Below are 25,806 nucleotides of genomic sequence, written 5' to 3'. Positions count from 1 at the left end.
AGGCTACATTCAACAGCCTGATCAACTCTGAGAAGGAGATGTCACGGTCACACCAGATACTAACTGGTTCTGATCCACGCCCTACTACATATTTTTAAGGTATCTGTGACCAAGAGATGCATATCTGTATTCCCAGTCATGCAAAATTCATAGATGAGGGCCTAATGAATGGATTTCAATTGACTGATTTCCTTACATAAACTGTAACTCCGTAGAATCGTTGAAATTGTTGCATTTCTATTTTTTGTTCAGTGTAGTATGATACCTTAATCTAAACGGAATGGCACGACAATAGCAGTTTGTGCATGAGAAGCTATCCACAAATGTTTCTTAACGGCTAAATTATACCCTTGTTTGTTCACACTTTCACATAGATCTCATTGGCAACACCAGATATTAGGATCAAATCATATCGTTTAATATGTTCAGGAAAACCCCACAGAAACAGTAGCGGGGAAAACGTACAGATTTCCAATCATTCTTAACAGACGTGTCAGCCTAACAGCCTATGACCAGATAGCCCCCTCCTGCCCTTACAGATCTGACAATAAAGGTACTAGTACTGATACCAATACCTTTTGTGTTGGTAACTCAAGTATGTAGTACAACGTTGCTAAATGTAGCCAATGTTAGCGCTCATACCCTAGGCTTATTTCCTTCATTAGCCATAGCGTTACAGTTAAGAGCATTCATATTATTTGGTGCTTTTCCTTCATCCAAGAAATTAGCAAGCAGCTGGGGTACAGCATGCCGAGGTCCTGCCAACCTCCGAGACAATAACAATATTGTGAACATTTCCAGGTAGAAAACAAAAATGTAGAGTGTTGGCACCCTTGAGGGAACACTACATTTAATATACAAGATTTGTCATACTGCTCAATTGCATTTGGTTTAGCAGTTGTACAAAGATAAATGCTAGAACTAGAGAAAACAGACATGTAACATTTCTAGGAATAAAGTTTGAAGCTTCTGAATGTCCACCTTTGACCAGCCCAATGGAGCCCCTCAAAACAACCATGTATTGAAATGCCCAGTTGAATAAATAGGTGACATAAGATGAAAATGAAGGAGGAACTTTTACCATTAGAACATTTGCTTTCAATTAATTCAGTCAAAATGTCAAGTTTTCACAATTTGAAAAATGACCAAGAAGAAGACATGTAACTAGTTTTTAAATTCAAAAGCTAATTTTAACATTTGAATATGTCCTTATGGTTATTAGGTTGTGCTTCATGGTTTCTCTCCCTTTCTCGCAGGGAAAAGGTAGTGTTCGCTGGAGAACCATTAAAAAGGTGTTGGTAATATAATTTTACAAAAATAAAGAAAAGCATGGTTTTCAAATAACGCGAAGAATGTCCAACGGTGGAACGGGATCTTTTTCCATTTACTTCAACCTGATACAGGTTACAATGCAGTTTTATCACAGGTGGGGCTAGGTAAGGTTTCAAAATTCACATCCTTTCTTACAATCTCAACACTGGTAGTACAAATAAAGTTATATATATCTACCAAGGAGAGAGAGGAGGACCGTTTACTCCATTGCTCTTTATTTGCCTTGTGAAAACCATGCTTGGCGTGGGGAGGGGATCGTGCATGACAGAGTGGGGCTGGGTGGGATGGCGCTCGAGGAGCCAGACCACTATTTCCACAGCAGGTGTGTTAAAGGCACGCCGGGGTTACTCCTAATCCCAGCTAGACACTTCACACCCACACAACACACGCGCTCACCTGACTGCAAACACACAGTACACACAGAAGCAGCACAAGTTACAGCCCCAGGAGTAAGGTTTGATACAGAAAAAGTGGAGGATGAGGTTTTTGGAGAAAGACTGGGAGGGAGGAGTTCCAGGGGGCAAGGGGCTTGGAACCGGTGCTGCCATTGTGTTAGACAGAGGGAAAACTAAAAATGGTGAAATGGATCATTTCTGGTTCTTGAGTTGGTTGGAGAGCCAGTCAAGGCCCTCGTAGAGGCCGTCCCCGCTGGTAGCACAAGTGGCCTGGATGTACCAGCTGCGCTGGCGGAGAGCGTGGAGCCCCAGCTTGTCTGTGATCTCTGCAGCATTCATTGCATTGGGAAGGTCCTAAGAAACATCCAGGTTCAAATGATTAATTCTCTGTCTAACACACTGCAAGATCTTACTCAAGCCCAGTGATAGTGCAAGGGATTGGCAATTCAAAGAAATGATTAAGTATGCATGGTCAATGAGTATGGTCCACTCACAATTTTTAGCAGGATAAAAGAGCACTACAAGGAGTCAAGGCTATAAGAATTCAGATACGAGTACCCATGCGCACCTGTTTGTTTGCAAAAACAAGCAGCACAGCATCTCTTAGCTCATCCTCCGCGAGCATTCTCTGCAACTCCTCCCTCGCCTCGTTCACTCGCTCCCGGTCGTTGCTGTCCACCACAAAGATAAGCCCTGCAAAGAAGTACATAGTTAGATGACAATTTGACACTGGTTCTCCGATAAGCAACTCTGATTCATGTAACGATGGCACCATCTATGGACCACCATTGCCAACGATCCTCAAAGCTCCTTTGAATCTTACCTTGAGTGTTCTGGAAGTAGTGGCGCCACAGCGGCCTGATTTTGTCTTGACCGCCAACGTCCCACACTGTGAAGCTGATGTTCTTGTATTCTACCGTTTCTACATTAAAACCTGGACAAAGGACACAGAGAATGATGAAGGCACATATTCCATAAGTAGCCTAATTTAGAGAAGAAAATTGTGATAGGCTAATGCATTCAAGGAAAATTGTCCTTACCAATTGTTGGAATGGTGGTAACAATCTCTCCTAGTTTGAGTTTGTACAGGATAGTCGTTTTTCCAGCTGCATCGAGTCCAACCATGAGAATCCTCATCTCCTTCTTGCCAAATAGGCCCTTGAACAGGCTTCCAAACATATTCCCCATGGTCACTTATCTGAGAGAAAGAGGAATGCAAGGTGAAGAAAATCAGTAATGGTACACATTTAGATTTCTACGGGGTTCATACACATTTTGACCAATTGAATTTCATGACTTTTCACCAAATTTCCATGACCAAAAGAAAGTGGTGTCTACTTAAGTTTTAAAAAAGTGTTATGTGGTATTGACACTGGGAGGCTGCTCTCTGATTCCATGTATCATTGCCTGTCTTTGTGCAAGGCACTTAAACCCCACCAAGTAGAATACCTGTTAGGCAACTGTATAAATCACATGTAGTCAACCTTCAGACTGGAGAGCTACTGGGTGTGCAGGCTTTTGATACAGCTCTGCTCAAACACAGAGACAGTTAATCAAGGTCCGGTTGAGCAGCTAATTCCTAGAAAATGTGGTTTGTTAGAGGGGGACCAGAATAAAAGCCTGCGCACCCATTCGCTCTCCTGGAGGATGGTTGCCCACCCTCGATGTAAAATATATTGCAACATTACAACCAAACGCCTTTTAAATCATTTATAAATTTAATATATCAAAGATCCCCACAAATGTTCTTCAGGAAACATACATGTTAGTTTAGTCATTTATCTTACAGTTTATTTTGCAGGTTGACAAGCATCTAAATGTCCCATACATTGAATGCCCAAAGCAACAACTTTTTAAAACCATATAATCCAAAACGAATGTCTACAGCTAATATTTTTTCTTAAAATTACTGTCCACGATTCAAATAAATATTTTGCTTCACATTCAATATTTTGATTCATATTCGATTCATCACAATTTAACCGAATCCCAACTAATAAAATGGTAAAGTGAATTATTTGTTCAGTCAAAAAGAATTGTTTAAATTAATTAATCTACTTTGTATGGCCTTATTAGCGAGTGTATGTGTTTTGGGGGACATGACATTATGGAAACAAACTTTATTTAACTAGGTAAGTGAGTTAACAACTAATTATTATTTACAATGACGGACTACCCCGCCAAACCCGTATGACGCTGGGTCAATTGTGCGCCGCCCTATGGGACTCCCATTCACGACCGGTTGTGATACGGCCTGTAATCGAACCAGGGTCTGCAGTGACGCCTCTAGCACTGAGATGCAGTGCAATAGACCGCTGCGCCACACCACTCGGGAGCCCAACACATGCTAATAAAAGCTACACAATTAACTACAGGGTACAATATAGATGTTTTGAGCGGACTACTTAGTTAGTCTGTTCTCTATCATATGTTATAGGCTATATATGGGCCTACCTGCTGCTGGAATGTCCGTCTCTCCTTTGAGTAAAGGCCCACTCGTCTCGCACAATTGCAGGTTATGCGCGCAAACACATACGTGCTAAACTGCCATTCAGATCCTGGCTCATATGTTGACTTTTAACTGTGGCTAAATAAATTATTTTAACAGAAATTCAAATGAATTTCCATGACTTTTCCTGAACTTCCGGATTTAATCATCCAAAACTTTTCCGGGCCGTAATGCCGGAATGGTATTAGCTAGCTATAGTATGTACATTCAAAGATACATACGTTTGCAGGAATTAACCCCAAGCTACCAATATATTCCCCAAACCCAACGTCAGCATACTGCTATAGTTAGCTAGTTGTATGGCTGTGGATATATTCCGTTCCTTTAATGTCAGAAACGACTTAAAAAATAACAACAATGAATGCGATCCTGACGTCAGCTGACTCGCCACAGCTAGCTGCTTTTAGCATGTCAGGTTTATGATTTCGGTAGCTGGTGTTCTGTGACAAAATAATCAACATAATATAGTATTTATTTTGCCAAGTTGGTGCTTGCCCCTAAGTCCTAGCTTCTAAACACTGTGCAATTGTGAATGAATACGTTCAAGTTAGCTAGGCCTGCCTTAACGTGGGCAAGGCTAACTAAGCAAGCCTGAATGTTTCCCATCAGGATCTAGAAACTAAAATTAATATCCGAATTTAATTGGCAACATGCGTACCCGGTAGATAGTGAACTTGAGGGCCGACGACATTCTTCAAACTAACGTTAGCTAGGTACTATAACGTTAAAGCGAAAAGAAAAAGCTCTAACTAGTTAGCATGATGCTAAGAATCCGCCCAAGCTAGTTAGCTATCTTATTAACTAGCTAGTTAAGTTAGCGAACAAACTGGGGATCTCAGGCATTTAAAAGGTTTACCGAACATATCGTTGTACACGCATTTGCTACTCATCTTATGACAAAACTAGTCAGCCTGAAGGAAGAGACTGTGTTCGCTAACTTAGCATCACTAGCTAGCCATATATATGCCGCAACGTCAGATGTAGAGGAAAATTGTGACGTCATTTGAAGAACGGGCAACGGAAAAACTGAGCGTTTTTGTCAGATTCTTGTTCACTCGAACATACATTATTATATGTTAAACATACGTGATGTATGATATATTCACCTTAGAAAGACTGCTTCTCGATCTTGCTTCTCTTTCAGTCACTCCAAAATGGCGTTTGCGCAACTCAGTAGACACCGGTGTGTGGACAGGCACTTCCCACGGTTAATCTTATCCAATCATATCACCTATTGTACTTAAAGACCCCGCCTGTAATACCATTTCATCCAATCACGGGGCCGATATGATTTGTAGACAACGAGGAAGTGAACGTACACATTTTAGCCAATTACTTTTGAATCACATTATTAATGCAACGCAAGTTATCAATGTAAGTGGCAGATAGTAGATTCGGATCAATGCAGTCAGTAGCAGAATATTCTGTGATTCAACTCATTGTGGACTCTCCAGTGAGGTGATCAGGGTGTCTTTTTTCCAAAGCCCACAGAGCTTGTTGATTGAATATTTGTTTTAACACAAGCTTTTCAGAACTATTCCAACTCAATAAACCAGATGTTGGTCGACTTGTTCACGTGATTCATTTATTCTCAACATGGTGGATTGTTTAAAAAAACAAACATGAATTGTAGGCCTATGCATCATCACACTGATAAAAGGTAGAATTGTTGAGAGACACACCCCATCTATTCTAATGAGTAGCTAGAGACCTACCATCATAGGCTAATAATTACAGAAAGAGAAAAATCATCACAATGTGAAAATGTTGTGCCTGAGTCTCAATTTAGAAAATAGCTGTATGTATACACCTTCAAAGTTGTCTCATTCCCGAATCTCAAGCTTTCCCTCTTTGATCCTCCAGCTCCATCGTGGACAACAGTCTGGGGAAGGAATACAGCAAAGCCACAAGCCTGACTCCTGGATTTCCTGTTGGAAGGACACAGGCTTCCTGTCCAGAGTCTCCAAACTGAAGGCCTTCACTGTGATCTAAATGAGACACAGCACACTCTCATGTTATCTGTACATCAATTAGACAGGCTAATTGTATGTTCAACCTTACTCAGATCTACAGTGATCTCTTTCTTACCTGCTCGCTTATCCCTATGGCAACATGACCCACTTTGACCTGACGCTGTTCACGGATCCTCAAACACTCACCGCCAATGTTTTCGATCCATATCTCAACGCCTAGACCAGCAATGCACAGAGAACAGTGAATTTATCAACAATCATACCCTTCTCCCCTAATGGTTACAGACAAGTCTACCCAGAGCATTTTCTCACCTTCAAAGCAGTAAGATGGTGGCTGGTTGGTGGATACCACCAGCCATTCCAAGTTGAAGCTCTGTCCATCTGTCTGGCTGTTGTAGGAGAAGACTCCAGAGCTGAGGTCATCAGACGAGCAATCAGAATCTTTGTCTGTGTCTGTATCCTCCTTCTGGGATGAACCAGTGCTGCTCATACAGGAGGGAGGGTGGTCCCTTGGCTCAGGGGAGGGGGTCTGGGCCAAAATGCCCACGGTAACACCTGGAGAGAGACAGATCGCCTTACTTTCCTGTCTCAAGAATATACACCTCACTGCATCTTTTAGATGTGCATAAAGCCTGACTGTCTGTGCAGCAGTAGCCGCTTAACTCACCATCTCTTAAGTATTCCAATTCAGGCTCTGACCCCCAGGATTGGTCAATCTCCGGCTGGCCTTTCCGCAGGACGGGGAAGTGGGTGTGGAGAGCTTGGTAAAGTTCTGTGGAAGACTCCTCTTCCTCCCAATCGCCTTCATATTCCCAGTCACCTTTCCTCTCCAGATCTCCATCCTCCCCCAAGTAAATATCCACCTCGGAATCTGTCTCAGGTTCCCAATCTTCCACCACATGGCTCTCCTCCAAGGAATTTTGATAAGATTCCCAGTCCCTATCCTCCAGAGAGTATGTCACTGATTCAGAATCTCTCTCCAATTCCGATCCGCCCTCCTCAGAATCACTACTGTCCGCACCAGCGGCCAACGCTCTCCAGGGGCTCACCCAATGCATTTTGGGTGCTGACTGTGTGGCTGCTGGCTTTGCAGGGGCAGAGGGAATGTAGGGTCTTTTATGATTCCCAGTCTTGCTGTTCACCAGTTTTTGACAATCACCTTGACCAGAACTGTGACAAAGTCCTCCCACTGAAGAGAAAAAAGGGGCACTCTCATTATTCTAAAACATACACTCGCGCCATCTCACACACCAACACCCATGTACTGAGGGAAAATCTTCACAAAATCACGATGATTGAATTCCGACCATAGATACACACTTGTAAAAAGCTAATTCAAGTTTGTCAAATCATAGATAGATTACCTGCTCTCAGGGCCTTGGAGGTCATCTGCCTTAGCGCTGTGGCCGAGGCTCTACTGGTGGGGTCCTTCTGTAGTCCAGCTCTCAAGACCTCGGCAGTGTAGGGGTTACAGTTGGGGGGCACCTCCCTCAGAGGAGGTGGCTCATTGACAATCTGACCAGTGAAAGGAAATGTTTTAAACTACATGTTTGTAGCAATGACTTTTCTCTGATCTTGGATAACATGGGTTGTTTTTTACCTTGAAGCACAGTGGGTGGTTGTAGTAGCGGATCCAGGGGTGGCATCCGTTGAGCATGTGCAGTAGCATGCAGCAGCTACTCCACACGTCTGCCTTGGCACAGTGGAGGTCCCCTCGTGCCACCTCGGGCGCCATGTGGGTCTCTGTGCCAGCGGGCCACCCAGATTCTGAAATGTTAGGAAATAGTTGTGTGGGCATCGTTTTGTTTTTGTTTATCCCATTGAATACTAACTCAAAGATTTTTCATTGTATTCACACATATACACTGACGTCTAAAGGCTTTGGTGCTCTGTCCATTTGGGTCCAGCGTCTCAGAGAGACCAAAGTCACAGAGGAACGTGTCCCTCCCATCCTCAGACAGCAACACATTGTCAACTGCAACAAGAAAGGAAGAAAAGGGTAAACAAAATGTACAATTAGAAGGCAATCTGAGGAATAACGAGTTAGAGACGAATAGGGAACTGCTTTCTGCCAGACGTAACAGTACTATACATCCTGAAACTACAGGATGTGCTTTCTTATCTTCTGACACTAGAGGGAGTGCAACAACCACAAATAACTTTGCTTTTACAAAGTATCACACTAGTAAACTACACTCAAATTTACCTATGCTACTCTTTCAGATCTTACACGTCTCTAGGGGGGAAGGGCAAAAGGGGTTGTTAACATGCCTTTAACATCCAGATGCAGGACGTGTCTGTGATGCAGGTGTTCCAATGCTCCCAGGAGCTGACAGAGGTAGCGCAAGGCCAGTTCCTCTGGTAAACTTCCCCTCTCCCTCAGTAGCTGGGCCAAACAACCTGTCTTCAGGTCCATGAAGAGTGTGACGTACGGACCCTCCCTCACAGCCCCAAAGAGCTTCACAATGCCAGGGGCGTTCAAAGCACTCCACGTGCTCACCTCCTCACAGTTGAAATGACTCAGTGGGATCTGGAATGAGTAAAACTAATTATTTTATGAGATTATGGACCATGTTTACTAGGCGCTTGCATCAAGTGAAATGTTTGGGCCTATTGTTCTACAGAGGGAATTCAACTTTGAAGCTGCTGCTTTTAGTGTATAGGATCATCAGACAACTCTGTTGTATTTGGGACGTACTTTTTTGGCAGCACACTCGAACCCGGTACTTCTGTCCTGAACACTGAACACATCACCATACGATCCATTCTGAATGTGGTATAGAATGTTGTATTCCTTTCCCTCCCTGTATTCAAACTTATTGGGCTGGAGTTGCTGAAAGATACACAGTACACATAAATGCACATTCTGGTTATTCATGTATTCTTTATAAAACAAGGACACTGAATATTGATGAGGAAATAAATTAACGGGATCCCTACCTTGTGGAATATGAGGCCTTCGTTGATCTGTGCCGTGACCTCTTTCATCTCATCCGAGACATCTTTGACCAGTGCTTTGAAAAAAGGTGAGACGAATCGCTGATGCTTCTGGGTAACTCTGCTGCGCAGTTCCTCCAACATTACCTCAGAGCTAGACAGTCCCCCAACGCTACACAACAATCCAGACACATCCCCTGGGATGTTAGACACACCCACCAGACTGCAGAAGGAGTTGGACGTACTCTCCACACTGGAGGAGGATCCGGATTCCCATCCTCGGCTGCAGGTAGAGTCCGAGTCAGACACGCCCATCAGACTGCAAGAAGAGTCAGAGTCGGACACACTCTCTGGCGCCAGGACGTTGTCCGACACGCACATCACACTGGAGAGACAGTCCGACACATCCACCAGGCTGCAGACTGAGTCCGACAGATCCCCATCCCCAAAACTAGAAGATGCGTCTGACTCGCTCTCATGAGTATGAATGGATTCAGAATCAGATGTACTCTTCAGACTGGATGGAGACTCAGACATTCCTCCTATTTCACTAGAAAAGTCGGACACACCTATGAGTTCGTACGTGTCTGACAGGCCATCTGTACATTTTGACACACCTTCCAAGCTGCAGTGGGATACAATTTCAAACAAACCCTCCAAAATGCAGCCTCCGTGGCTATGAGGTACCGAGATAGAGTCTGTGTGTTTGGGGAGGTCCACAGGAAGTTGGTTTACCTCTGAGGCCCAGCTCATGTCCTTGTTGGTTGATTTAGACCAGTCGATCTCTTGCACCCATAAACCTTGGATGACTGGTGGCTCTTGTCCTTCCTCCCTCTCTCTTCCTTCCTGTGGCTTTTGCCGAAGCTTCCTTCGAATGTGGTGGTGTGGAACTGTGAGGATAGTACCCACATAGTTATCTTCGTCAGTATCACTCTCGGTTGTTGCTTTCTTGGCTATGGACCTGCAAATTAAGTGACATTGAGTGAGTTGACGAGACTGCTAGAGGCGTCTGGGGGCATGTAACCCCTGAATAATATTTTTGGGGAAATGAACAGCTAATTGTAATGAGCCTAAAATGTACTAACTTTATTACAAACAATTTATTGTGCCTTGTTAAGGATACAGTGCAAACACCATCTAACTGCAGTACAGTTAGTCCCAATTCAATTTAAAATTTGAGACTAAAGATGGTCATGCTCTGGTAAGTACCTGTGGCTTTTGAGCAGGTGAGATCTGGAGTAGACACATTCTGTGCTTGTAGGGCTGAACTCTTGGGAGCCTTCACCTGGGACACAGATTTACTCTGGATCAAAGATGGCTCACTAAATGACATGGGCTTGTTGTTCCCTCCTTTCTGCCCTAAACAATAGGGCAAATAAGGCCAGAACAGAGGGAACAACTTTCTAGAATGTAACCCCCATCCCTCCTCCTGGCTGCATGCAGATGCAAAACTATTTCAGTGCTACTTAGCCATTTAGCAGCATACAACCCTACATCCCACTGCTGGCGTGCCTCAGAAGTTAAGCATGGGTTGGTCCCTGGAGTGGAGATGCTGATGGAAGTGGTGATGGAGGGCCAGTAGGAGGCACTCTTTCCTCTGGTCTAAAAATAATATCCCAATGCCCCAGGGCAGTGATTGGGGACTTTGCCCTGTGTAGGGTGCCCTCTTTCGGACGCGACGTTAAACGGGTGCTGGCTCTCTGTGGTCACTAACATATCCCATGGCACTTATTGTAAGAGTAGGAGTGTTAACCCCCGTGTCCTGGCTAAATTCAAAATCTGGCCTTCATACCATCATGGTGACCAAATCATCCCCAGCTTACAATTGGCTAATTCATTCAAAATGTTTCCAAAAAAATGTGTCACTGTGTAACTACTATGCATTTTGGAAAATAAGAGTTCTCCATTAGTTACTGGCTTACCCTCTGCCTGGGCGATGATGGAGACACATGGGACTTGGTAACTGTCATCATGCCCCCCTGTGCCCACCTGCTTGGCAGTGCCCTGCTCCATCACCAGGCTCAGGGTAGGAAGGACGGTCCGCACCAACGGGTCCTTGTTCTCTTCACCCTCCATGATGTTTTCCTTCCCCAAAGAAAACAACAGTGACGCCCCCTTCACATCAATGAATGGCGGGTTTGAGTTGAACATCCTGGGTATGGCCATTCCTCTTGCACTTGACCCTTAGAGAAACTGAGATAAAATCAAAGACGTGATAAATAAAAAGTCAAATGAGTGCTAACATGCTACTGGAGAGAAATGGGGTAAGTTTGCTTTTGGGACTAATGAGAATGGTGACAAACCCTCTCCTCAAGGTCTTCTTCAAGGAGATCTTTGTGGCAATAAGCACTGATGCTCAAGAGCTAAGGCTATGTGGTAGTTAGTAGTAGAATGTCATTTGAAGAGCTCTAGGAAATGTAAAGGGCTACCAAACACCGAACAAGAAGCATTATGTAAATTAACCAAATTGTCTTATAATATACGGCAAAATAATTCTCACCATGTCATAAGAGAGTTCTTGACCCCTAAGGGAGGGAAAATGTACATAACTCAACAGGCTTATTCACTGTGCGGATATGCTGACGTTAGCTATGCATTTGGCAGGTATTTTAATGTGATGGCATTTGGTATGGTCGGTGTGAATGAACTGAGATGGCTAGTGATCCAGGCGAACATGTATAAATAGCATGCAGACTTTCAGCATGCTCTGAACTAGTTACATGCCTTCCACTGGGCTGCTCAGCTGTCAAAGTCTCTCTTTCTTAGCGCCCACCATATTGACAGGGAAGGCCAGGAATCAAAACAATCCTTTGTCAACTTACACACAGACAATGCTACACAGGTTATGTGTCCTTGTCCTCTCATAACTGCATTTGCAACTTGGACTAACTTATCCACTAACTTAACTTAGTTCAAGTATTTCCTATGTTTCTTAGTCCATGTTTTGGGAAACAATAATAAGTAGTATTTCTAAAGGTTCTTCATTACATCTTTGTTCATTGTTATGTGTATGTGTGTGTGTGTGGTTCCACGGAAAAGTTGTTGGAAGTTTAGATTGCAATCCTGATTCTTGAACATGCACCACTGTAAAGTTCCCATTCCCCGTGAAGTTGGAATTCAACCAACACCCTCAACCCTCAAATCTTACTGCATGAGAACCTTTATATCTAAGTCTTCTATTCACCTAAGGGTAAATAATGGCCCATCTTTCCCATTACTTCCTGTTATCTTCGTTGTCTGCCAACACCTACAATCACATCCCCTTCCTAGCCCTAGTAGAAATAAAACATTCAAACCAAGAAAATACATTGGTTTGAATGACAATAAAACATCAATAGGTAGTAATCCAACATACCGTGAAGGCGAAACAGTTGCTCCTTTTCTGTGAGAAGTTATCTTTGTATTAGTAGAAGTAGAGACAGAGTACTTCAGCCAGTTGGACTAAGCTACTTGCTTCTGTTCTGTCAATGCGTGTGGGTGTCTGTGTATGTCTGTATGTGCTGTCTCCAAGTGTAACCCACCGGCTTTCTGCTGACAGGCCGTGCTGATTGGTGGGCCATATGTGAGAGTTATGAGACAACGTTCACCCCCGACCCCCGGCACACATTACTGTTACTGAATCGAGACTCGGGCACTGTCTTGAGTCTATCCATTTTTTCCCCTTTCAATGTGTCTTTTGACTAACGATGTAGTCATTGTTAATTAAATAAACAAACACATACATCCACCTCCCCTCATGAAACTGTGCTCCCAGTCTCTGTCCTCGTCTCATTCTTTTGTACAATCACCTTCAAACATACGTTCAAGTTTGTATTGATAGCTATGGCAGTCCTAGAGAATGAAATGCATTGGTATAACATGGATATAAAGTCAATAAATAAGCAACAAAAGAAAGGTAAGAACCACAAGTGCAAAGAAGTGTAACTCAATGTATGTAGAATATCAGTATTGAGACTGATTTAAAAAAAAAGTGCAATTTAGTAACAGATTTAATCAAAGTGACGCTGGTAAAAGTTATTGCAGCGTCAAGTCAAACTTTTCATACAAGTCTGGTAGTTGGCACTGGTTCAGTTATTCCTTCCCATCCATCACCTGTGTGCTGCCCTGTCCCAAATTCGGATCGGCAGAATTTGCACATTCCCATGGGAATTAGCAACATGCCAGAGGAGGGGGTGTCAGCAAAAAACACATACAACCCATGAGCCATTTTCCCTGGCAACATCTGAATGGCGAAGGGACAAACCAATGGTGAGGCACTCAGCAGGAGTACACATAGGCAGGTCAGCGAGTTTCATCCGTGTACTGGTCGAGTGCCCTGGGATCTATCTATACATAGACTTGGAAAAGGTCCATTTTCAGAACTCCGTCTCAGAGTGGTGCTCAAATTCAATTCTGTTTCTAACCATTCATGACAAAGTGGTACAGTTGTACTTTTGTCTAATTACGGTACAAAATGTATGAATCGTATTCTTCAATCATGAATTGAAATGACTGGAAACCTTGGACTTGTGGCCCTTTTACAATCGTGTCCATTGGGCAAATACAACAACGGGTTGTAAAAAGCCAAAGGGGCCATGGGCCAGAGCATTATAGTGCAGACGTGCCTCATTGGAGTTAAACCTCGTTCTCTCTACCCGTGCTCTCCACTGAGGCTGATTAGTCCATGGCTCTTAGCTGCCAGCAGAGAGCACCAGAGCCAAGCCTGGCTGTGTCCACTGGTAACTGGGACACATCTCACCAGCTGTGATATGCCAGGGCAGGGTCAAGGCTTCTGTTACTCTTCATGCCTCTGCTTGGTACTCACACCTCTTGTTTTCATTGGTCGTCATAACAACTTCTAAGGAGAAAAGGGTAAGGGGGAAAGCAAATAAACATAATGCGTTTCTATGGGCTTATTTTGGACCTAAGCTTATCACCTGCCTTTTCGCCTTCGGGACGATTCCCATTGTTAGAGCGGAGACATGAACATCTTGTCATTATATACAGATCTCTGTGTAAAGGGAGAGGGGAGAAGTGCATAGGAAGTGAGGTGTCCTTTCCTTGGGAATCTCTATGAACCATACCCTCCAAGGTTCAGGCAAAAATATGACTCAGACATTAAGTGTAGGTAGCCTAGCGGTTAAGTGCGTTGGGCCAGTAGCGAAAGGTCGATGTTTAAAAACCTTGAGCTGACTAGGTGAAAAATCATTTGATGTGCCCTTGAGCAAGGCACTTAACCCTAATTGCTCCTGTAAGTCACTCTGGATAAAGGCATCTGCTAAAGGACTAAAATGCAATTGTCCTACAGTACAGCTCAGGAAATATGACATGTCTAAATTCAAGCACACAAATGTAAAGAATGTCAGATAATCCATTCACACATGAATGACTGGAAAAGGACTAGTCCCCAATGGAGTTATAGTACAAAATCACAATAATAAAAAAACACAAATAAACTAGGCATGTCAGTTAAGAACAAATTTTTATTTACAATGACGGCCTACACCGGCCAAACCCGGACGACGCTGGGCCAAATGTGCACCGCCCTACAATGCCACAAATACACCCAAAATGGTTGTTTTTCAAACGAAAACAATGAAATATATTAAAGATATTTCACCTCAGTTTGCATACACTTATCAGTGATGTAAATTCACCCTCTCTTCAATGTCTTTTAGAAGAAATTTCTTTTTTTTATTAAAAAGAAATAAGAACAGAATGTTTGGTGTAGATTTGTGTACATTTTGATATCAACTAACATTGTGCAAAACAATCATACATAATTCCTATGAACTAGACGTACTATGAAATAGGGACGTCTATCACTTTTGTAAAAGCACCACAAATTTCATGAGGAAATCATTTAACTGGGGTTTACCAGTAACAGTAACTGAAAATCAAAAAAGGCACAACCATAGAATTAGGAATTAGAATAATTTAAGAAGATCTCTATGGGCACAATCCTGTTTAAATAAAGTGATTTATGATCATTTGTATTGATCACAATAGTGATCAACAATAAGTATTATGACATCAAGATCACTTTTTAATCAGTCATTTTTTGCTTTAAATACATTGTATGCAACTGATTGTAATGTATTCCAACAATATGATTATAAAGATGTATATAGATCGATCGATGGAAATTACACATTTAAGAAAATGTCTATGACTTGACGGGTTTGAGTGACAGCATTCTAATTTTAAAATGACAGAAAACTGTCAGAGGTTGGACCATCCATCTCGATCCTCACTTCACAGAAAGTAAAGAACCAGCAGCCAAAACATACATAAAATCGCGAATTTAAAAAAAATGACATTAACACTGTCGGCTGATCAATGGCTATATAAGTACTTCCAGGCGATAAACTAACAGTCACTTAGTAATGCTAGGTTGTGCCCTGCATCAACGAAACATGAAAATCAGCTTCCTTATACTATACTATACTTATACTATGTAACTGTGTTCTTAAAAGAGTTTGGTATACAAATTAAATTTTGATGCGTCTCAAAGCAGGCTTATTCTGGAGAGTGATAGTTCCAACAAGAGGCTATAATACATTCATGTTTCTCATATGCATAGAGAAAATGGCATGATCTGGGGCAGTAGTAACTAAACGTAAATCTAAAAGACATTAAGGATAAACGGAGAAGCTAGCTGCATAACAAAAATAAAAACACTTCTGGATGGACATTGGGTGGAGATGCTGAATTTTCAAACATTTCTATTTCCTGGTTCTACCCCAATTGAAAACCAAATAAAAATCAGGTAAAAAAAGAAAGAAAAGAAGATGGATAGAAAAATACAAAATCTTCAGTCCCTTGTCCATAAGGTCGTGTTCCTCCTATGGCATGTTCTGCAGGTAGGTAAGTATGCTGGAGGGAGGAACATCAGATCAGTGCTGCTCCTGATTGGCTCAGAGTCCAAAAGGAACAAAGTCTCTCTTTTTGTTGCGAGTGAAGAAAATATCCCAGGTCAACTCAGCCTGCTGGGAGCAGCCTCCCTGCCCTAGGTTGCATGTGTATCCCATGGGGCAGCAGTGCTTGGCGTCTGCGCAGCATACTGCCTGTGAAGAGAAAGCGAGTTTAAAGGAGTAGTTCAAGATTTTTCAACTTGATGTTAGATGGTTCCTCACCCTGAAAGTAGTCTATGGGTCGGGAGAAACTGTAATCCATGGTAGGGTCTCTTTAAACAACCACCACAAACGTCAGCATACTTTATCCACAACAAACTAACAATCAATGGAAGTGATGGGGGCATGTAAGCATGTTGTTTTTGTTTTTTTTATGCATTTACCGCCCACATATTGGAGGCCTATTCACTTGAATTGACGGGCATGTTACCGCCTAAATGGGCAGAACGTTGTATAAAAAGTTGAATGGCACTTTACGGTCAAAATCCAAAGTTACATATGTCAAGTTAATATTCAAAGACGCCATGTCGCTCGCTACCTTTGGTTCGGGGCAGCAGGACCATTCTGTGGGGGAGGTCTTGCAGCATGTCTGCAGTTTGGGACAGCTGTACTCTCCAGCACCGTCACACTTCACATCTATCCCCGTCTCCACTGCTCTCTGCTGGGACTCTGCCACCTTTGTCTGGGGAATCGTATGGGGGAGAACACCCTCTACCGGTTTCTCACAGGTCCCAGTCTGCATGTTGCAGCTGTAGCCCTGTGGGCAGCAGTGCTCGTGGTCTGTACAGCAAACAGCCTGTGGATAGAGGGAAATAAAGAGAGAGAGAAAAAGAAAGAGAGAGAGAAGGAAAGTGTCCCAATTATACAAAGTGTGTGTACTATATAAATCCAGCCCATTATCACAGAAAGTCAATGGAGACGCACCTTGACCAGAGGACAGCAGCCCCATTCTTCTGTGGGCAGCTTGCAGCAGGTGGTCCCAGAGGCACAGCTGCTCTTGTTGTCACACTTGACGTCTTTCAACATGGCTCCCACAGTCAGGGCCTTCTCCTTGCGGTACCAGGGGATGGTCAGGCCCTTAGTGCAGCAGGTCTTTTGGTCGTCACAGCTGTAGCCGCTGGGGCAGCAGTGGTCTCCGTCGGCACAGCACACCGCCTGGGGAGGAGAAGAACCTTACACTGAGGTTATACAGAGATTACTACCGTATAATCACCATTTTACCACATCATTTCAAATCAAACTTTGTCACATGTGCCGAATACAAGTGTAGACCTTAGCTTGAAATGCTTACTTACAAGCCCGTAACCAACAGTGCAGTTCAAGAAGAGTTAATAAAATATTCACCAAATAAACAAAAGTTAAAAATGATAAAAAGTAACAATAAAATAACAACGAGGCTATTTATAGGGGGTAGCGGTACCGAGTCAATGGGTACAGGTTAGTTGAGGTCATTTGTACATGTAGGTAGGGTTGAAGTGACTATGCATAGATAATAAAGTGAGTAGCAGCAGTGTAAAAACAAATGGGGGCGGTGTCAATGTAAATAGTCCAGTGATCATTTGATTAATTGTTCAGCAGTCTTATGGTTTGGTAGTAAAAGCTGTTAAGGAGCATTTTGGTACTAGACTTGGCGCTCCGGTACCGCTTGCCGTGTGGTAGCAGAGAAAACAGGTCATGACTTGGGTGACTGGAGTCTGACAATTTTTTTAGCTTTCCTCCTTTCCTCTAATATATAGGTCCTGGATGGCAGGTACTGGCCTCCAGGTTACACACGGTGCCGTGGGGGCAGCAGTGGAGGTGGTCGTTGCAACACATCGCCTGAAGGACACAGAACGCACAGGCTTGTTATCACTGAGATAAGTTAGGCTAAAATGCGATGCTTATTTGCCTCTAATTTAATTAAATTACTTACTGAGATGACTGGAATAAAAGACTACTCATGTACAGGGACAGTTGTGGTTTTCAATTAGAGTCGAGAAAATTCAATTTCATGTCTAGTTACTTACAGAGTAGAATTTAACATTGACATCATTCAAATCAGATTCAACCTAAGGTAAAGTTGCCTAAAGGTTAGACCCTTAACTTAGCAAGGAACAAGTCAATGGGGGTATATGTGGAAATGGCCGTACATTGGGCAGGGGGCAGCAGGCCCAGTTTCCCGTGGTGGTCTCGCAGCACGTGGATTGGCCTGGACACGATGTGGACTCGTCACATTTGGTGTTGGGCAGCGGCTTCTCCTCCGACACGTAGCTGAAGGCGGGCACCTTGTCCAGCATGGGAACCAGGGCAGAGCCCGAGGAGGGGTCATCACACGTACTCTCTGCCAGGTTACAGATGGTCCCGTGGGGGCAGCAGTGGAGATGGTCATCACAACACACAGCCTATGGGGGAGCTCAAAGGAATCAGTGTGGGGTTCGCTGGTTCAGAAGAGTCCACAGTTTATATAGTGTTTCTGTTTGCATATCTTTAACGTTACAAGACAAATTTAACATCACCGACCGTAAAAGAATGGCAACACTTGCAACATGAATAAAGGGAATAACGCAAGATTTCATAATCACGTGAGTCTCAAGGGCTGAGCTCTACTGTCAAGTGTGATAGGAATTATAACAGACTGACTCTCTCACACACATATACACACACAGTACCTTGGGCAGGGGGCAGCAGACCCATTCTCCATCTAGTGATTTACAGCACGTACTCCCATCAGCACAAGCCACAGAGTCGTTGCAGGGCACAGCATTGACTGGAGGACACAGACCTTCACATGTTAACGTATGGATTTGACACCTCTGGCGAGATGCAGAATAGCAACAGATCTGCCCAAATATAAACTTTCCTTCCATTGGTCACTATGAAGCCGTCTATCTTAAAATAGCCCGACTTTGATAGTCAGTTGCAAATTGATGTTAACATCACGTGCTAATGTTTGATTGATTGTGTTACGTTACAGCATGTTGGATCGTTGTCCTGTTGGAAGGTGAACCTTTGCCCCAGTCTGAGGTCCTGAGCAGGTTTCCAGCAAGGATATCTCTGTACTTTGCTCCGTTCATCTTTCCCTCGATCCTGACTAATCTCCCAGTCCCTGCCAGTGAAAAACATCCCCACAGCATGATGCTGCCACCACCACCATGCCTCACCATAGGGATGGTGCCAGGTTTCCTCCAGACGTGACGCTTGGCTTTCAGGCAAACAAGTTCAATCTTGATTTCATCAGTCCAGAGAATCTTGTCTCTCATGGTCTGCGTCCTTTAGATGCCTTTTGGCAAACTCCAAGCAAGCTGTCATGTGCCTTTTTACTTAGGAGTGGCTTCCGTCCGGCCACTCTACCATAAAGGCCTGATTGGTGGAGTGCTGTGGAGATGGCTGTCCTTTTGGAAGGTTCTCCCATCTGAACAGAGCAACTCTGAAGCTCTGTCAGAGTGACTATCAGGTTCTTGGTCACATCTCTGACCAAGGCCGTTGTCCCCTGATTGCTCAGTTTGGCCGGGCGGCCGGCTCTAGGAAGAGTCTCCAAACTTCTTCCTTTTAAAAAATGATGACCTTCAACGCAGCATAAATGTTTTGAGTACCCTTCCCCAGATCTGTGCCGACACAATCCTGTCTCGGAGCTCTACGGACAATTCCTTCGCCCTCATGGCTTCATTTTTGCTCTGACATGCACTGTCAACAGTGAGACCTGTTGCCTGTGTGCCTTTCAAAATCATGTCCAATCAATTGAATTTACCACAGGTGGACTTCAATCAAGTTGTAGAAACATCAAGGACGATCAATGGAAACAGGATGCACCTGAGCTCAATTTCGAGTCTCATAATTTTTTTTATTTTACCTTTATTTATCTAGGCAAGTCAGTTAAGAACAAATTCTTATTTTCAATGACGGCCTAGTGGGTTAACTGCCTGTTCAGGGGCAGAACGACAGATTTGAACCTTGTCAGCTCGGGTATTCGAACTTGGAACCTTTCGGTTGCTAGTCCAACGCTCTAACCACTAGGCTACCCTGCCGCCCCTAACAAAGGGTCTGAATAATTATGTAAATAAAGTATTTCTGTTTGTAATTTGTATTAAATTTGCCCCCAAAAAATTAAAAACCTATTTTCGCTTTTTCATTATGGGTTATTATTGTGTGTAGATTGACGAGGATTTTTTATTTAATCAATTTTAGAATGCTGTAACGTAACAAAATGTGGAAAAAGTGAAGGGGTCTGAATATTTTCCAAATGCACTGTAACCCCTCATTCCACTGGAAAGTTACACGCTTACACTACAAACTCAATTAGTAACATCCCAGTAGCCAGGGATTAGGGTGAGAAGTGGTTGGTGCCTCACCATCGTTGGGGATTGCAGGGATCTTCTTGGCCAATGGAGTCTGTGTATTGGGGGAAGTGCACATCTCATGCTCCAGGTCACAGGTTGTGTTGCCAGGGCAACAGTGGAGTTTGTCAAAACAGCACACAGCCTGTACAGAACACACGATTTAAGACAGTACATCAGTTTTGAAAAGTTCGATCTCCACATCTCTCTTTAGCTTCACTTTCCTCACATTGAAACACTTTTTCTTAGACTAAGACATATGTGACTGACAATTACTACACATCCGCCTGTGTGTAACACACATTGTGCAACACAAAGCTGAACAAAATGGCTTAAGATTGTGTGACCCAGGATCTACTATGAATTATAAACTGGGTGGTTTGAGCCCTGGATGCTGATTGGCTGACAGCCATCGTATATCAGAACATTTATTTCTACTGCTCTAATTACATTGGTAACCAGTTTATACTAGCATTACGGCACTTTGGGGGTTTGTGGTATATCGCCAATATACCATGGCTAAGGGCTGTATCCAGGCACTCAGCGTTGCGTCGTGCATAAGAACGAGCCTTAGCTGTGGTATATTACCATATAATATTACTATATTACCATATACCACACCTCCTCATGTTTAAATGACCCCAGCACCAGCCCCAGCTCCACTCACCTCAGGGTAGGGGCAGCAGCCGAAGTCTCCACTGGCCAGCAGGCAACATGTGGTTCCGTCTGGGCACAAGCTCTTACCACCTGGGCAGGTCACTGCTCGTCCAACCACAGCTACTGAGACACCAGGAAGAGAACTGTGTTGTGTTCATTGGGCACCAAATTGAAGAAAACAGAAAAAGGAAGGGACTGTGGACTTTTCCCATTAAGAAACAGAATATTGATTTTTACGTTTTCTTTTGTGTGCCCTAATGAACACAACCCTGGAACATAACTCAAAAACAACTTCCTGGTGATCTTGTAGTTTATTTCGGTCTGTCCCTTCAGTACCTGACTGACTCTTTCTTGCAGGTACTTTCTCCCTCATTGGGAACGTGTCCAGGGTGGGCGACACACACTTGGAGTGGGCTAGGTCACATTTGGTGCTCTCTGGACAGCAGTGCATCTTGTCCTCACAGCACACCGCCTTGAGAGAGAAGACAAGGTTTAGAATTCGTTCAGGTGGGCATTCACGCTTCAGCAAACTAAGGAAAGGAGCTTAACAATTACAAAAAGGGCTTGCCCTCACAAATTACTTCCAATAGGCTGGCAGTTTCCACCAACAGATTCGGGGTACAACGATGTGAGCTGCATTCACTATGTGAATGTATTATGGTACACTGGAACGAAACCTTAATTTATATATATATATATATTTTTTTTTTATTTTTAGCCCTTTTTCTCCCCAATTTCATGGTATCCAATTGTTGTAGTAGCTACTATCTTGTCTCATCGCTACAACTCCCGTACGGGCTCGGGAGAGACGAAGGTTCAAAGTCATGCGTCCTCCGATACACAATCCAACCAAGCCGCACTGCTTCTTAACACAGTGCGCATCCAACCCGGAAGCCAGCTGCACCAATGTGTCGGAGGAAACACTGTTTACCTGTCAACCTTGGTTAGCGCGCACTGCGCCCGGCCCGCCACAGGAGTCGCTGGTGCACGATGAGACAAGGACATCCCTACCGACCGACCAATCCCTCCCTAACCCGGACGACGCTAGGCCAATTGTGCGTCGCCCCACGAACCTCCCGGTCGCGGCCGGTTACGACAACGAGACCTTAATTTAACCCATATTTTCAGAACGTCGCCCTTTGGAAAAGATACATAGACGACATCCTACTGGTATGGAGCGGTACTGATGTTCTCCTTAAATTTCTTATATTAACTTATCGGACCTCAATTTCAAATTTACAGCAGAGAGAAGAAGTCGGTAGAAAATAGACTTCTTGGATCTTACAATTCACAAAAATAAAGAAAACAAGTTGGAGTTTGCTTCTTGGGGGAGATGGTAGAGTAGGAATAAACTTTTACATGCAACCAGTAACCATCCAGTACACCTTTAGTGGAACATAACGGTGGGTCAATTCCTAAGACTCCTACATAACTGTAGTAAAGACATAGATTTCGAGCACAAAGCTAATGATATGCGCACCAGGTTCCTGCAACGCGTGTATGATAAGAGTGTCGTTGAACAGACAAATACCCATGCTAGAGAGACAAAGTCAAAGCCCATTGACTGGCACTAATTGAAACAAGAACAAAACAGCCCCACATGTGGGTATGGAGTACAGACTATGTGCGGGTCACATCAAACCCATTGTATTGAAACACTGGATCATCTTCAAAAAGTGATCCAGGGCTTGGGCCCCTCTCTCAGACGAACCCATTCCAGGGCGCCCTGCCTAAGAAACGTGGGGGCAAGTTGACATAGGGTCACAAAGTCAACTCAAATACACTTGCCAACTTGCACAAGCACGGTTTCAAAGTATTAATACCCTAGGCTGAAGTAGCATTTTGCCCCCTATTCTGGAGTGTTAACCATTACAATCAAATATTTACCAGCAAAATTCAGAGACCAAGGGAGTATTTCACAAGGCAAGGGTCAGTGTGCGCACGTTTGCAAATACTATATAAAAAAGTAAAAAAACATATTCAATTTTCACGTATTGTAACCAGCTCCTTGCTTCTGATTAGTGAAAAAAAAAAAAAACAGCCGTCAAGGGGACTAGCTTCATTAACTAGGTCTAGTCTGCTGCCTAGAAGTCAGGTCAAGTCACTTTCTAAACAAAGGCTTACTCTGTTAATAGCTGAAGCCAAGCTTACCATTTTATTATCATGCTCAAGAAGACCAGAGGAACTTAGAATGTGCGGATGAATCAATTATTTCAATAAAGTTCCCTATGGTATTTTAGTGTGCAGTGTTGAAAGTTGCAGAATCAACTGAAACATTGTTTCAACACATTACAGTGGTTGTTCCAGGTGTATATTGTACGACCACAGGAAGAAAGAATGGTCCTGAGGCTGCAGTTAAACGCAAGGGGCCTCATTTTGACAGCACTCAAATATGCAAAACACTACGGTATTATTCACCTACAGATTTTTGATCAATGCAATTTTATACTCTCAAAATGTCACCCAATGAGAACTTCCAAATATGGAATAGGCCTTATGGAAAAGTATGTAACGTACCTTAGCCAGGGGACAGCAGCCCCAGGTACCGCCTGGGAGTTCACAGCAGGTAGTGTCGTCTGGACACTCGGCCTCGCCGTCGGGACAGATGACTGCCTTCACTCCCTCCAGCATCTAAAGGAGTGAAAGGCAACGCATATCAATGAGTGAGTTTGAAACATGTGTTACATTTATTCAGGCAACAAAGTTAATTACCATGAATGAATAGGCTTGATAAAATGAAGACAAAACAGACAATAGATTATAATAGACAGAAATACACAGATATATGGATATGGTTGTATTTCCTTTACCAGGGGGCCGATTAGGCGTTTGGCAGGAACTCTTCTGACCCACGGCAGAGAGACGGTTTTATTAAGGCACTTGGAGTGCACTAAATCACACACTGTCCCCTCATAACAGCAATGCAGGTGGTCCGAGCAGCACTCCGCCTAGAGACGGGATTTAAAACAGCGTCATGTTTCACACTATGGGTACGATTCAAAGCGGGGTCTGCTGGACTGTCAATATGTCCTGCAGTAACCTCATTTAATCAAGCAATCACACAAACAAACTTTAGACCAGAGACTAGTCACTTACATTCGGTAGTGGACAGCAGCCATATCCACCGCTGGGTGTCTTGCAGCAGGTGTTCCCCTCTGCACACATCCCACCATCGGGACAAATCAGGGCTGAGGTCAGGCCTAGCAGAGCCAGACACGCCACCCCTATCTGCACAGTCTGAGGAGAGATTAAGAAAAGCTGAGACTGTGTGCTTGTGTGTGTTTGAGATGTTTCTTCATTTGTTTGATGATGCTATGTCAATAGGTGGGTGGTGGTGAATAACGTTGAGCGCAGGGTGATCAATGTTTCAGCTGTAAGCCTACTGGGTTCACCCACAATAGGAATGCAGAAGTCTGTGCTTAACTCCATACATTTGCTCTGAGGTTCACGTCCTTTCTAGGCAAATATGTGTGTGTGCTGGATCACACTAGAACATTTAAAACTACAATATTTAAGTCTTTATCTACACAAAACCGCAATAGATAGTATGTCATCTGGGGACTTATGAACCTGATGGACTACTTCACTCACTCACTGTAGCCTAGTCAGCCATTTCGAGAAACATGATTGCTAAAATGTTATCAGAATGGACTTTTAGCACATCCAACTCATTCCAAATAAGTACTGTAGCTTGCTAACTAACTAAGCTACAATACTTATTTAATACTATGGTGCTCAAAGCGGGGTCTGCTGGACCGTCAATATGTCCTGCAGTAAACTCATTTAATCAAGAAATCACACATTTGACATATTACCTCGACTACCGGCACATTGCCTCTGTACCGGTAACCCCCCCTGTATATAGTCTCGCTATTGTTATTTTACTGCAGCTATATAATTACTTGTTAAATTTATGTATTATTATTATTATTATTATTATTATTATTATTATTATTATTATTATTTTTTTTTTTTCATTTAAACTTAATTGTTGGTTAGGGGCTCGTAAGTAAGCATTTCACCTGTTGTATTCGGCGCACGTGAATAATAAAACATTTGATTTGAATACTACTACAACGCTTTTAATTTAGTCTCAACAAAGGGTTAGAGGGGAATATCTTACCATTGCCAGAGAGTCTGAGAAGAGGGCTTATGAGGGAATATCGTCATATAAGTTAGCCTTCTAAAAGATGAAAGAAAACAAGAGTAACATTACGCCATTATCAGACGATCACAACAGCAATGAATGACAGCGCTGACAGTCGTCGCTAGCGAACGTTAGATAGCTGGTAGTGGCTAGTAGCATATTAGCTAGCAAGTTAAGCAAACTCAATTGGTCAGGCGTGACACCCGACAAAAATGTATGAAATGTGTTATCTACCTTCGTGTGCGATGTACAAGGTCAGACTTGTTAAATTATCGTTCATTCGAAGCGAAGTTGGGAGTATTTTGCAATCTGGGGTGACTTCGGCTTTTTTCTGAAAACAAGATACGCGCACCGTGTGACCATGGGCCTGGTTCCAAATCGTTATCCGTCGCCCTGCTGCGGAGCGAGGCGACGCAGCAACCAACGTTGACTGTGTCATCGACTGACCAATGGCTACGACATATGATGTGGTTAGCTGACAGTTAAAATACCTATCCAGGCGTTGTAAGATCTGTTAGGCGTCAGCAACGTCAAAGCATCGGAACCGCCCATTAACTGTCATATTTTTCTCTCAAAGTTGGAGAATCTGTAGCACTGACTTCTCTGCAAGGAACTACATCAATATAATACATTATTGTTAAATGTATTGG

General features: G+C 43.3%; 3 protein-coding genes across 5 annotated transcripts; all 3 read right to left on the bottom strand.

The window, feature by feature from the left end:
• Nucleotides 1-396: 396 nt before the first annotated feature.
• Nucleotides 397-5,476, bottom strand: LOC110491469 (ADP-ribosylation factor 1). Its single transcript, XM_021564941.2, has 5 exons — nucleotides 5,343-5,476; nucleotides 2,768-2,925; nucleotides 2,551-2,661; nucleotides 2,296-2,420; nucleotides 397-2,081 (listed from the first exon to the last, which is right to left on the bottom strand). Exons 2-5 carry the CDS (start codon nucleotides 2,913-2,915, stop codon nucleotides 1,920-1,922), a joined length of 546 nt encoding a protein of 181 aa, XP_021420616.1. The 5' UTR covers nucleotides 2,916-2,925; nucleotides 5,343-5,476; the 3' UTR covers nucleotides 397-1,919.
• Nucleotides 5,477-5,799: 323 nt separating this feature from the next.
• LOC110491468 lies at nucleotides 5,800-12,657 on the bottom strand. Of its 3 annotated transcripts, XM_036946351.1 has the most exons (14): nucleotides 12,502-12,645; nucleotides 11,647-11,671; nucleotides 11,069-11,339; nucleotides 10,356-10,431; nucleotides 9,150-10,107; nucleotides 8,908-9,042; nucleotides 8,481-8,739; nucleotides 8,080-8,184; nucleotides 7,810-7,976; nucleotides 7,574-7,724; nucleotides 6,877-7,398; nucleotides 6,522-6,764; nucleotides 6,325-6,431; nucleotides 5,800-6,224 (listed from the first exon to the last, which is right to left on the bottom strand). In XM_036946351.1, the coding sequence occupies exons 3-14, from the start codon at nucleotides 11,310-11,312 to the stop codon at nucleotides 6,060-6,062; spliced, it is 3,132 nt and encodes a 1,043-aa protein (XP_036802246.1). In that variant the 5' UTR covers nucleotides 11,313-11,339; nucleotides 11,647-11,671; nucleotides 12,502-12,645; the 3' UTR covers nucleotides 5,800-6,059. The 3 variants fall into 3 exon arrangements, with proteins under 3 accessions (XP_036802246.1, XP_036802245.1, XP_021420613.2); XM_036946350.1 differs by lacking the exon at nucleotides 11,647-11,671 and having other exon boundaries at nucleotides 12,502-12,657; XM_021564938.2 differs by lacking the exon at nucleotides 11,647-11,671 and having other exon boundaries at nucleotides 6,325-6,425; nucleotides 12,502-12,657.
• A 1,933-nt stretch (nucleotides 12,658-14,590) lies between these two features.
• On the bottom strand, nucleotides 14,591-25,625 carry LOC110491467 (progranulin). Its single transcript, XM_036945875.1, has 14 exons — nucleotides 25,391-25,625; nucleotides 25,133-25,192; nucleotides 24,106-24,246; nucleotides 23,820-23,957; nucleotides 23,527-23,640; nucleotides 21,346-21,481; nucleotides 21,020-21,132; nucleotides 20,368-20,497; nucleotides 18,688-18,785; nucleotides 18,169-18,420; nucleotides 17,782-17,857; nucleotides 16,964-17,211; nucleotides 16,578-16,835; nucleotides 14,591-16,192 (listed from the first exon to the last, which is right to left on the bottom strand). The coding sequence occupies exons 2-14, from the start codon at nucleotides 25,133-25,135 to the stop codon at nucleotides 16,043-16,045; spliced, it is 1,857 nt and encodes a 618-aa protein (XP_036801770.1). The 5' UTR covers nucleotides 25,136-25,192; nucleotides 25,391-25,625; the 3' UTR covers nucleotides 14,591-16,042.
• Nucleotides 25,626-25,806: the final 181 nt, after the last annotated feature.

This window comes from Oncorhynchus mykiss, chromosome 16 (assembly GCF_013265735.2).
Source record: "Oncorhynchus mykiss isolate Arlee chromosome 16, USDA_OmykA_1.1, whole genome shotgun sequence".
Lineage (NCBI taxonomy): Eukaryota > Metazoa > Chordata > Actinopteri > Salmoniformes > Salmonidae > Oncorhynchus > Oncorhynchus mykiss.
The sequence above is the reverse complement of the archived record's forward strand: the minus strand, read 5'-3'. Positions and strand labels throughout refer to the sequence as shown.